Here is a 13,750-nt window from a genome sequence, read left to right on the forward strand (position 1 = left end):
TTCGATGCTCTTCCCGACTTTAATGTCTTTTCCTGCATTGCTAACCATGAGTCTCTCACGTTTCTCTCTCAGAGTCATTAATGGCAGCAGCGTGAGAAGTGTCAGCTCCCTGGGGATGGCTCGTGGTTTGTTGTTTCAGCCTGGCCCCAAGTTCAGGGTTACTGGCTGTGTCTGAGGCGTGCAGTCCGTGTGGCAGCACAGAACCAGGCACTGGGGTTTGGCCAGAGCAGGGCAGGGGGAATGGCAGACTCGTGTTGCTCTTCTGTGGGCTTTGCTTCACAGTGGGACTAGAGGTGGTATTTAGTACCTGGTGAGCTTTTTCAGTATCTTCTGAGTTTAGGCTTTTGTTCAGCTTTTCAAATCTTTTTTTGGCATCCCCACAGCTTCTTAGAAAGCTTCTTCCTGACACCATTCAAGTGTCTGGGTTTTTATGTTTGTGTTTGTCTTTGTGATTATTCTGTACTTCATCCTGGGTTTGTGGCTTTTTTCCTGACTGCTTCTTTCTTCTGCGAAGATGTAAAGATCAGCTCATGATTATGTGTTAGCCACTTACTATTTCAGTGTGAAGGAACAAAACTAATTGCCTTTGTTTTGTTTCATTAGAAAATTCTAAAGAACTGTTCTTTGGATTTGTCTTTTGTTTGTTGTTATCTTCTTTCTGAATGTCTGCCTTCTTTGCCTGTTCTCCTGTCTTTTTTTTTTCCTCAATATTTTTATCTTATCTTTAGCTAAAATTGTTGGTGTGATCAGTATTGTGCTTTGTGTGGCTCTTTATTCAGAAATAACCATTTCTACTTGATGCTCCTAACCACTAGTAGCTGTCCCCTTTACTCAGCCCTAGTGAGGCTGCATCTGGAGTGCTGTGTCCAGTTTTGAGCTCCTCAGGACAGGAGAGACATGGAGCTCCTGGACCGAGTCCAGTGGAGGGCAACAAAGATGGTGAAGGGACTGGAGCATCTCCCTTATGAGGCAATGCTGAGGGAGCTGGGCCTGTTCAGCTCACAGAGAGACAACTGAGAGGGAACTCATCGCTGTCTTTCAGTCTCTGAAGGGAGGGTGTCAGGAGGGGGGACTGGGCTCTGCTCAGTGGTGCCAAGCAATTGATATAAGAGGAAACAGGCAGAAACTTTCCCAGGAAGTTTCACCTGAAAATGAGAAAAAACTTCTTCACTGTGCAGGTGACTGAGCACTGGGACAGGCTGTCCAGAGAGGGTGTGGGACTTCCCTCATTGGGAATATCCCAGCACCATCTGGACACAATCCTGTGCAATGTGATTTGAGATGATCCTGCTGGAGCAGAGAGGTTGGATGAGATGACCCAGTGTGGTCCCTTCCAACTGGAATGATGCTGTGACTCTGTGATACTGCTGCAGTCAGATCTTTATCCTTTCTCACATGTAGCTCTTCAACTTACCTGTCTCTAGTGAAAATCTGGACATGCAGGGTTGTATTCAGCTTCAGTAAGCAAACTGCCACCTTCCTCCTGCCTTGCTTCACACCTGTGACCAAGCTGTACATTCCTGTATTAAATGATCGATCCAGTGGCATGAATTCTCTCCCTGGATGATTTTCATTAAGTACTACGTAAGACTTTAGTTCCTCATACTTGTTTATGTAAGTAAGTAGGTGTTCCATGGGCTGACTCACTGTGTCTTTTGCCCTAATTGCAAGTGCTTCATCTCTCCTCATATTTAGGAGACGTTTGCCCAGCTCACCAGGTTTATGCTCAGCTATGTGAGCTTACAACTTGCACCTGACAGCAATTCCATCTTTATCAGTTAGTTCTTTGCCTAACTCAGGGTGTGCTTTCAGTCCCTTTCCCTAGGTTCTTCAGCCTCTTTTAAATCCACATTGGCATCCAGTATGGGAGTGGAAGAGCAGCCACATCTCTGGCACCAAAATGCCACACAATTCCCATGTTTACAGTTCCTTCCTCTTTTCTTTTATTAAGTTCAAGATGAGTTAGGCTTTGATTGATGCAGATTTATTCTTGATGTGTTTTCATGTTGCCTATACTATTATTATCATTATTATTTATTATTTCCTATACTTCTCAGTTAAAATTCCATGTGGAATACAATGTTATAGTGTTGAGGTGTTTTGAAGGGATATTTTAGCTGGAAAATTTGATTGTTGCTTTCTCTTTCCCTTCTTGAGACTGGGGGAAAAGGTTTCTTGTCATTTTGTTTCTTCAGTCTTTTCTTTGCAGCACTTCTGTTCTTGCATTCTTCATTTTGGAAAATACGCTTTCATGCCAGTGTTGATTTCCTTCAAATATGCATTTATCCTTTTTCTTTTGTAGATGGAATGCATTTGTTGCTCATATATTACCCCACTTTCTTGCCAAGCTGATGCTGAGAAATAGTTTAACCATTGTATTGTAATAGTGTGGTTGGTGGTGCTGTCCACAGAGGATTACACAGGATCGGGGCAGCAAAAGACACAGCTCCAAAGTGTTGGTGACATGAACACGGGTTCTCGTTGGTCTGTTTGAGGACATACAGTTTGAGGTTGCTGGTTAATGATAGAGGAAGTGTCTGTTCTATCTTGCTAACTCATGCCACACATGCATGTGTCCCTTTCAGTAACAACCTCCACCCAGCGAAGCAGGGGAGATTGTTTTCATGTTCATTAGCAGTTTAATTCTTTTCTTGAAAAGTTACTGTTGCCAAAAGAGCTTGGCTGGGTGGAGAACCCAGTTGTGTTACTCAAGCCTTTCCACGGTTCTCTCTAAATAAAAAAAGTGGGTGTATCCTATTTGTGATGAATATTATTTAGGTTTTTTTCTACTTCATCTCATTGCATCTCACTCTCCCTTGTCCTAGAGGTCATTGTGATTACAAGGAAGGAAATCCAGAAGATGCTAAACCTGGACACAAAAATGAAGCTTGATTTTGTGTGCATCAGTGACAACATGGACATGGGTACAGCAGATTCATTGAGGCATATTCACCAGAAAATTAAGGTATTACTGTCTTTTGTTGAACTTGACTGGAAGTTATTTGTTTGTAATTTTTTTTGTTGTGTTGTGAGGAAGGTACTGTGTAATAATACTGTGCATAACTGAATTTCCTGATCTTCAAAAGAACTGAATTTTGTGTCACCTCACGGAGGAACTCACACAAAGACTCTGAGTGAGTGGAATTGAGAGCTGGGAAGGCTGGAGCCTGTTCAGGCCAGGCTCTGGCTGCTTCTTGGTCAGTGTTAGCTTTCTCTCCAGGTAATTAAAAGTTGTATTTGTTTCTACAAATTTTTGATACAAGGTGTGATAGTTGTCCACCTGGTGCTTGGGGAAGCAGCTCTGGGCAAACATTCTTTGCTGTCTTAGGCAGTGCAGTGGTGCTCAAGAAAATTTGTGTTCACTGTTGGCCCTGACAAAGGTGTGCCTTGCACTGTTGGGTCAGTGACTTGTGCTGGGCTTCAATTTTCTGTCTTTTCTCTGCTTTTGCTCACTTGGTCTTACAGTAAGCTTTTCAATAAACAGTACCCAGATGTGATAAAGGGCTGCTGTTCGAATAAAACCAAGTTTATAGAATTTTAATTTCCAGATGCATAATTAAAACACTCCCTTGTAAGGCAGAAATGCTTCTCAGAGCTCTTACTGTGATCTGGGACGGAATTTTGTTATTGTTGTTGTCATAGACTTAATCATACTATTTGTTCCCTGTCTGTTTAGGCCGTCTTAGCCAAATTGCCTGTTTAAATAAATGTTGCAACAGAACATCAATGAGTGCTTAGGTCCTGAGGTTTCTTTTTGAAGCTAATAAAGTTCAGTTTTACAGGCTATATACTCCCAAGAGAAAGACTTCAGCTGAGACAAGGTGAAACTTCAAGGCAAATAGGGATGTGTAGGTGGCACAAGGAGATAGATCCGTCAAAGGAATCAGTGCAGACTGTTTAGAGGGTGAGGAGAATACATAACGAAGAAAATCAAAATCAACAAAATCAGTTTAACTGAATTGAATGTTTCTGTCTTGTGGAGAACCACATAACTCAGTTTGGCAGTATTTATTAAATACATGCATGCAATAAAGAAGTATCTGCACATTGGGACCCTGACCTTGCAGTCTCACTGCCTGATCAGCGATGAGTCTGTATGTCAGGGTGTCCCTCTTTTTGGCAATCCAGGCAGCTCTGCTTAGGGGCCCTGGGAGACAACAAGCAGAGTGTCTGTGAGTTAGAAAATAGCGTCTTCACAGGCGGCAGTGTTGATCCTCTGTTTAATTTCCAGAAAAAAGGCTTAGGGAAGATGTGAGGTAGTCCTGAAAACCACACAAGTTTTCGTAAGTCAGATGCTGCATATGAATGGCAGCAGCTGCTTCTGCCCTTTTTATTCCATGTCTGCTTGTCTAGGCACAGAGGACAAAGTGGTCTCTTATTTGCAAGAAGCCTATACTAAGTTCTTGAGCAGATTGCTGCACTGTGTATTTTGGAGTCATTCCTCTAGTAAATGCATACCACGGGTGCACCTCTTACAGGGTATGCCCTCTCCTGTGTGATATAGGTGAGAGAACTCCACAGCAGAGGTAGTTGAAAAGCTGCTGTATGTTGGCTGTGTTTGCAGTGCAGCAGGAGAGTGATCTCGTTGAAGAATGAGTTTCCCTGGTGAAAACAACTGCTTCTTGTGGCCATGGTTTGCTGGCAGGCTTTTTGCAGCCCATGCCAAAAGTCTGATGAGAAGTTTAAACTGGTTGCTGAAACTTAGTTGTCACAAATTGAGTAAATTGCCCACAGACAAAGGAGCAAGTATGCTCAGTGAAAGCGAGGTAACATGGTACAGTATAGACAACTTGCTTGTGTGCAGTGCAAGTGACAGGGAGTAAAGCCAAGATTATAAATGCACAGTAAGAAATATGTCTAAGGGTAGCAGAACTGCTGATCACAAATTCTGAGATGTGCGTAAAGCACTCTAAAGCATAACATTTCATGACTTGCTGCTTTGTCTAGCTTTGACTGAAGGAGTCTCGCTGCTGCTTGCTGTGCCTGCAGTTTTGGGCCTTTTTGTTGTGTTACACCTTGGGTAATGAAGCTTGATACTTTAAAGATTAGATGTCAAGATTAGACTTACAGAATTGCATTCGGTAGTAGCATGAGAGCAGGTACATGCAAAACCCGTAAGGGCTAAGGAAATGTAGTTTCCATTGTTTTCTCTCTTTATGCTGCTGGTGGTTTTGGCTGCAGGTAAGACTGGCTCTTCATTCACAGTAACAAGCATCTGACACTGCCAGTCCTGCTTTTTGCAGGTTGTTCATAAGTTCATGAGAGCAAAGGAAACCCATTAAAGTTTTTGCTTGCTGTTTTCCTACTGTGCACCCACAATGTTTTCAACAACTTTGCTTCAGAAGTTGATATACTAGATGCAGGTTCTTTGCTCTATTGGAAGTCTTCCTGTTATTTTTGGCTGTCTCAGCCTACCCATGATTGACAAGGTAGCAGCTTCATTAGGGTTTTTATGTTCATTACAAGTCTGAATGTATCCTTTTCTTGGATCCTTCATACAATAAAAATATTATGCTAAACTTGATTCCTAAAGGCACCTGCTTGAAAAGCAGTGAACACCAGAAAACTTGGTCCTGTAAGTTTCACTTCATGGACTCCTAGGCTTGGGTGTCAGTCTGGCCTCTTCTTTACCAATAATTCTCTAACTGACTTGTGTAGTGTGTTGTTTTGCTTGGTTTTATTAAACATTCAGTTCTGGGGTTTGAATAGCAAACACCATTTATCAGTTTGTTCTCACAAGTTTACAAATGAAAACTGAGGCATAATGAGGTGATTTACCTGGGATCATTAAAGATATTTATACCAGTACTGGAAAGTGGACTTCTGTCTCAAATATCTTAGTTTCATGCATAAGATAACCTTATGATATTACATATTCTGTGTAATATTACATACTCTGTTTCCCCACCTTCAGAAAGCCGGCAGGACAAGACATTGAGTACAAGTTGAAGCTATTTTAAGTGAAAACAGTTGAGGAAACTTCATTAGAGCTGTAATTCAGTTTCTGAATTTCCAGTGTTGTGGTTTACTCAGTGTGTGCTGGACTGTGATTTTTAAAAGGTCCTCAATCTGAAATGTGTCAGTCTGAATATAAGTAACTGAAAAATAATTTTGCAGCCTATGTAGTGGAAACTAAGGAATTTTTTTCCCTGTGTTTATATTACCAAATAAAAAAATGACACCAGTGTTTTACGCTAGGTGCAGAACTTAAAATTATGTTGTCAAAAAGCAAAAATTTGGGTATAGGACCTATTTATTTCTTAAATGTTTTGTTTTATACAGGGATATGAAAACAGTTTGTTAAAGAACATTGTGACAACTGTTGATCAGGCCCCTTAATTGCCCTCCTGTGGACCATCCCAGCATTTCCCTGGAATGCAGTTTGTTTCAGGATCCTGCCATAGTCTTATGACAGCTTTCATGGGTATCATTTTAATATTCAATGTTAGGGTTTTGATAGCATTTTAATATCTTTGTCAGTTTTATTCTTTTGGCCTTTTAAATTCCTACTTTTCTGCTCATCCATTGAAGGACTGCTAATGAATGGCTTTTCAAATTATGAAAATGAAAGTGGAGCTCCAAAGATTTCATTATTTTCTTGTTTGTTTGTAGGATTAGAAGTGGTAGAACATAGGCTGTATAGACTCACAGTTGATGGGGTAACATTGCTGTTGTTGAACTGCAGATTTACCATTACAGGGGCGTTTAGTGATCTCTGTTAGCTCATGTTCTAGCCTTGACAGAGCAATAAGTCAGTCTTCATGCCTTTAGGTTTGGATTGACCTTCCTGGTCTTGAAGAGTTGAAGAAAGCTCCCGTGCTTCAAATGGAGCTTTGGCAAGGGCATAGTATATAGAGAAAATTAATCTATTCTGGAAGATGGCAATCTGCTCCTGTAGCTGAGTAAAATCATTACAGGAACACTGGTTTGGTTTGTTTGTTTGTTTATTTATTATGCCTTCTGACTTCAGTTTTATTTTGATTTCAATTCTTTGACATATGCAGTTATACTAGAGTACTTCAGTACCTTTTGAGTTATTTCCTCCCCCGCAGCATGAAAATGAGTTGAGTCCAACAAGGCTTTATAGGACACAAAAAGAGGCACTGTTTTACTTCATGACTATCAGTGTTTGAAAAACTGTGTCAAGTAGTGGTGTTTTAGTCTCCTGCTTTGATGGAGCCAATCTGCTTTTGTCTTAATTTCTTTTTTGCACTAAAGACTATTCTTGACCTCTTAGGAAGTGTTAAAAAAAAAAAATCAAACTTTCTGTTATGAAATCTCATTTTCCACATCCAGATTTTTTTCCTGTCACTTTCTGATCTATCTCTTTAAGTATCTTTCATCAGTCAGTTAGGGTGTTACTGGTTGCTGTTTCACCCATTACAGGCATGGGAGACATGTTGCTTTTGCATGCTTTTCTAGCTGCCTGGAGAATCAGTGTGGGGGAAGAAATAATTTGCTTTCTTAAGAATCAGTTCCTCTAAAAACTAAACTTTCATTAGGGATGAAATAGCAAATAATTTGAATGTAAGGAAGGCTTAATCTGGCCCTGGGCATGAACAGCTAAATACCTCATCCATAGATGATCAGAAAACATTAATCTTACCCTGGATTTGTTCTCAAATTTCCTCACATATACTGCTTCAACATTAAGGGGGTTTTAAATGTGGTCAGTGTTTGGCATTTTTAGTAAAACAGTAAGGCTGCTTTTGCAGGTGGACACAGCAGGTGTTCAGGTGTAATTTAATAACTTCCATGACCTTGTTTTTATTTATTTTTATTTAGCATCCTAAACTTGCTAATTGCTTGGAAGGGGTTCTGTGTAAGAGATACGGCTTTTTTAAAAAAATCATATATAATTGATTTCTCCTCAATAACTATTAACTAGTCCCTATTTCTGATTTTCCTTGCTAAGCAGCATTGGCTGGAGCATTCAGATGAGTTGAATCTGAGTAAGAGGGAAATCAGTAAGAGTCTTCACTGTTTCAGTGGTGATATGTGATACAGGCTATGGTACAGATGATGCAGTTTTGTTTTGTAGGCAGCTTGTCTTTCAGTGGGTTTTTTTTTTCATTCTTATGGGGAGTAGCCTTTTTAAAAACAAACTTATTTTGGTGTTCCTTTTCATTTTATGCAGTGAAATCTCCTGGCTCACTTAGGGAAGCTTTTCCTCTGTAGCTGGTATTAGTGGACATGCTTTTTCCAAGTCATGTTGTAAAGTCTTCTGGTACATCCAGTGTGCTTTTTTGCAGTCCAGATACAGGTCTTCATTTATTTGACTTCTGCTGCTATTCTTAAAGACCTTTTCTTGCAGTTCAGTAGATCTTCTTAGGTTGATTCATAGGACCAGTATGCAAGATGTGTGCCATGATCTGCCATGTTGTAACAGAATTTATACATGGAGTTTGGCTGCTAACACAGAACTTGTGATTTTTGGGGAATAGTAACAAGAAATTTGTGGTAGGAGCTACAAACCCAAGAGTAAATTGCAATGTCTCAGAATGTACTAATTGAAATAGTGTCATGATAAGCAGCCACTCTGATGGAGGAAGGAAAGGTTAATGCAAAACTAGAATGTATCAGGTAAAGTATTTTTTATGGTAGTGATGAGATATTAATTCTATTGCTTAAGGCAATGAGAAGGGGTTGTTTGCCAGGAATACTGACCAGGTATGGAACTCAAATGTGGGACAAACACTAGAAAAGGAGATAAGCTATTCAGAGTGGAGTATAAATGGGTTTAAATTTGCTGTGAGAAAACATAGGCTGAAAATTACAGAAATGTTTTAATCAGAGCAGAATAGGATTGTGAGACAGTTTTCCAGGAGTAAACAAGGTAAGAATCCCCTAATTTCCTCCTAGAATGAGAATCTCTTTTCTTGTTTTATTTTTGTTTGCTTTTAAATAAACTAAGTAAATCAATAGCTGGAATGACAGGAGGCAAAACTCTTGACTCAGGAAACCCCTTTGAGAACTGTGTTTCTGTGACCTTCTGCTTGTAACCATTCATCAGGCTGCTAAAGCCCTTTTTGCAGACTGTAGATTACTGTTGATAAAAAAAAATAAATGGCAAGGGGTGTCACTATAGTTTACAAATGAGTTCCTCTGTAATTTAGACATCTCTTATATTTGACCATTTTGTTTCCTGGGCCAAATTTTACCAGACCCACACAGCTGCTGTCTGGCACCACCTCCCAGGCTGGGGCTCTCCAGAGAACAGGTAGAAAAACCTGGTTAACTCATGAATCTGTGTTTTGGGTGGACTGGGTGTGCCTGGATCAAACATTTGTCTCCACTGAGTCTACATTATTTTCATCTTGTATTAAGCATTTCTCTCTCTTGTGTCGCTCAACTATACTCCAGACAGTGATTAAAATGTGGTGTTCCAGCAGAGTAACAGCAATGGAACAATTTCATATTTTCCTCCCTTGATGAGCCCTTAGCTGTGTTAATGGAAGCCCTGAATAATACGGTGCGAATTAATCAGATTGTCTTCTGCTGCAATCGCTGGTGAGTACTTGCGAGAGAAATGTTTCCTCTCAGGTGGTCCACCTGGTTTTCTCAGTTTCAGAAAGTAAGATTACAAAGTAATACAGCTCTTTAAAAGCAAAGCAAAACAAACCCTAAAAAGCTACGAAAAAGAAGAAAAACCAACTTTCACTGAACAAATAAACAAAGACTGAAACTCCAGATTCTCTTGGTATGCGCATCTTTGGGATCCATGTTGTGGAAAGTGTGATGTCACGGTGGTGGTCTGTGTGCTGCTGAGGGTCACTGATCCGTGGAGTCTTGGCCAGCATGGCGAGGCGCTCCGCTTCCTCTGCTGAAAAATCTCCTTTCCAAACACATGATGTAAGTAAGCTTGCTGGAACGGCTGGAAGATGGAATCTGAATCCTTTTGGTACGACTGAGCGGAGTTTGGTGAGCATGGAAAGAAAAACTTAGGTCCCCATAATATAGAGTTATGTATTTTTTTTGTACTGTCAGTGGAATTGAAAAACCCAAATTAAATTCATTTGTAAGAGACAAGGTCTCTCTCCATATAATAGCAAGACTGAACAAAATATTAATCTGTTTTGAAGTAGTAAGAAGAATTTCATCATTTTCTTTCAGCACAGCTGACAGCAAACATTGTTTACTTAAGTGTTTAAAATGCAAATAAAAATGCTGTCTTGGTGGTTTTTCTGATTCTGCCTTTCACAGTGTTGTTAGAGAAAGCAGATGTATCAGATTGCAGCTCACAGGGTATGTAGCATCTCTTTTCTCTCTCTGCCTCTTACTGAAAGCTGCCACCACTGAAGGCACTAGCCAACATTTATTACAGTTTGCATGCCCAAGTCCCATTCCCAAAGCACAGCTGATTGTCTTTGTAGAAGGCAGCTACACGGGCAGGTGCTCAGGCTGTGTGGGTGTGGGGAGCAATACACCACTGCCTGACTCTGTGCTTGAAGAATGTGTTCAGGAGCTTCAGCTGATCATTATTTTTTCTGGCAGGGTAAGAGAGAATTCAGCAATTGTTGGGGTTTTTTGTTTGTTTGTTGGATGTTTTTTAATGTTACTCAGCTTTAGAAGACTTTAGCTAATTAAATTACTTTGTTGCCTGGGTTTACTGTGGGTAATGGCTAAAACACCAGAAGTTTGAATAAGGCAGTTAGCTGTGAAGGTTAGATGAAGAATGATTATTAGGGCATTTGCTATTCTGCCCATTGTCAGCTAAAGAGGATGCCTTCCATTATACAGGCTGGCAAAACCTTAGGTGTTTTGCAAGAAGTCATTGACAGACCTGAGATGCCTGTCAGTTTCAATTGTTACATCTCCCACTGCATGTCCTTATCCTTTTCATGTCCCTGGGAACTCCAGGCCTGTGCTCATTGTGTTAACCAATACCTCTTGTTCCCATGTAGAAGTTAATGGTCAGTGCTTTTCCTGTATTACAGTGTGTTTTCATTTAGGCCCTCTGTGGTTTCTGATGAATTACACAAATTCAGCCTATTCTACTTACAGATACAGCAAGCTCTTTGCACACGCCTATAGCTGAAGTAATTTATTTAAAAGCATCCTGGTAAAAATATTTTCCTGGTTTTGTCAGCCACTACTGGTTTTCATTTTTGGGGAGTAAATAGTAGTGTTCATTTTGGTAAATCCTCTTTCATTTTCACTGTTTGAAATATATACAGCTGCCCTATGTAAATAACTTACTGTGCTTTTACCATTGCACTGCGACAGCTGTAATGCCTACAATCACCATGAAAAGCCCAGACATTCTATGAGGGAAGAGCTGTTAAGATCCAAACATGGGGAAAATACACAAGTGGAATTCCCACAGGCTAGAAACAAAGTTTAAAAGGCTGCAGGTGGCAAGGAGGGAATGTTCTCCCAGAAAAATGTCAAAAAAAGGTATCACTGTAGGTGATATTCTTCCCCTGAAAGAGAAAATGGAATTGTTCAGATCAGACACAACTGATCTAACTGTGTGTTGGAGCCTAAGTACGTAGTTTCAGTTTTTGGGGAATGTGTGAGGATGGAGATGCCAAACTTCAGCGCATGGGCTTACTGTGCTGGAGAGGGTTTCCCCCTGTGTCTGCTTTTGGAGCTTGGCACAGTTGTGTAACACTGATCATAGGAATGTGGTGCTGTGAGCAGCACAGGCTGTCCCAGAGGCTGTCACTCTTCTCAGCACTGGTTTTCTGTCACTGTTTAATTTGGTGAAAGCAATGGTGAAAATTGGTGGATTTTAGGATGCCAGGAAGTTAATTTTGCATTTTTGTCATGCTTTGTTAACTGGGAAACCCAAACAGGTTATCTCATTTTTCCTTGGTTCTGTGCTGAAAATGGAAAAGCAAGTGTGCATTCAGATTTTCTTGAAACTAATTTAGATATTCTTCTGTAGTAAAAATTCAATCAGCTTCTTTGGGAAGATGGTGAAAATTCTGGATGTAGACTAATTGTGCTGGAAAAAGCACTGGAAGTCTTGAAGTTTTCATAACATTTTTCTTACAACAGCAGTTGCTGCAGACCAAACACCATTGGAAAACTGTAATGGTGCTAGAGGAGAAAATGATACTGTGTGGAAGTTAGTTTAGGAATCTACAGTTTGTAATAGTGTTTTATTTGCCATGGCATGAAAAGCGCTTAGAGGAGAAGAGCCCCAACATTTGAACAAGGCTGATGGGATTTCATGCAGGTGGTTGCTGCTCCTGTGTAGGCTGGTGCACAGTAGCAGTTCCACTGAGCTGTCTGACTGAGCCTCTGCTTTGTGGAGTACATCAGAATTTGGGTCTTTTTCTCAAGCAGTGTTGAAACTGGGTGTTGTATAATGACTTGTTTTGACCTTGGAAAGCGTTTTTTTCATTTAAGATCGTGCTGATACTAGCTGCAGGATGGCAGAATGATTCCTGAGGAGACATGCTTGTATGCTTTGGTTATTATTTACTTCTAGTTGGAGACTGCAAGGAACCATTATTATCCTCTAGTCTGTATGGGAGTTTGCACCCACTAGTTGGGGCTGTTAGCCCCGGAACTTAGGGATGACTTAGTGAAAGTGTTTCTAAAATATAGCAAGACTTTATTCAACTATCAGAATGTACCAATTGTCTATTACATATTTAGATATTTTATTCCAGGTTATACTTATTCTCCCTCTTAAACCACTTTGCATTTTATTCCTATGCTGATCCCTGGTTCCTAGTCCCTGAATCCTATCATTCCTGCTTTTTGTTGTGCTGCTGAGAGATCTGCAGTTGAGCTGATTGCTGGCTGTGGGCAAAGGCCTTCTTTCCCTTCAATAAGTTGAGCTGGTTGAGCTCCATTAGGACTACTTTTTATTATTATTGTGTGTATGACTGCAGCACCTGACTGCCTAAGGCTCTGCTTACATTAAGTGTTAAGCCTGGGCTTGAGCTCTGGGCTTTGGCAGCAGTTCCTGCTGCGCTGCTGCTGCTGAGGTTGGAGCCCAGCTGCTGCATTCTCCTTTCTGTTCATGTGAGGCAGAGTCCAAGATCAGCTGCACGGCAGGTCTGGTAGTGCTGCCGTCCAGGTAGTCCTGGAAACCTGCCTTCCAGGAACAGGAGTGACGAGGAGAGTGCCATTTGTTTCTGGAGTTCTGCCTGTGGAGAAGGGATCTGTCTGTGCACTGCATTGAGCCAGGAGAGAATTTACCTTGCCAGGCTTACCCTCCGTGAACTGGCAAATTCAGGGTCTGGGTTCTGGGGTGCTCCCCTGAGCCTTAGCAGGCACGGTGCATGCTTCTGGATGGCTTTAGATGGGAAAAAGTGGTGTACTCAGGAATGGAACATAAACGCAGTAGATGACCCTGATCTCAGACAAATGAGAGAGCCTACCAAGATAGAATCAACGGTGTCAGTCCAGTGCCCCAGCATACTGATAGCATGACAATTGTCAGTATTCTGCAAGTGTAAGGGTAGCAGATTGCTTTTACTAACAAAACAAACAAACAAACAAAAGCCAAACACAGCAGAGACTAAAGCCTTTAGAAGATGCAAATAGATACTAGGGCTGTCATCCTGTATTGAAGTGAGGTAGAAGTAGATTTGCTAAGTGCATGACAAGTGGATGGGAGAGGCTATTAAAAGGACAGTAAACAGCTTGAGCTTCATGTGATAGAAAACAGAACCAGTGAAGAAGGGTGATGTGGGTAGAGGAATAAGCTGGGAAAATTACTTTTGGAGTACTGTATAAGTAGGACAAGAGTGATTTAGTTGAAACCAGAGGAGAAGGTGGATTGCAAAGC

At 40.9% G+C, this 13,750-nt stretch overlaps 1 protein-coding gene across 1 annotated transcript in view; it reads left to right on the forward strand.

Moving 5' to 3' along the window:
• Window positions 1–13,750, forward strand: part of EIF2B3 (eukaryotic translation initiation factor 2B subunit gamma) — a 99,651-nt gene that overhangs the window by 861 nt on the left and 85,040 nt on the right. The window contains exon 2 of the mRNA XM_040073456.2: window positions 2,826–2,965. Within this exon, the coding sequence (XP_039929390.1) occupies window positions 2,826–2,965 (140 nt within the window). The remainder of the gene's footprint in view (window positions 1–2,825; window positions 2,966–13,750) is intronic.

This window comes from Hirundo rustica, chromosome 9 (assembly GCF_015227805.2).
Source record: "Hirundo rustica isolate bHirRus1 chromosome 9, bHirRus1.pri.v3, whole genome shotgun sequence".
Lineage (NCBI taxonomy): Eukaryota > Metazoa > Chordata > Aves > Passeriformes > Hirundinidae > Hirundo > Hirundo rustica.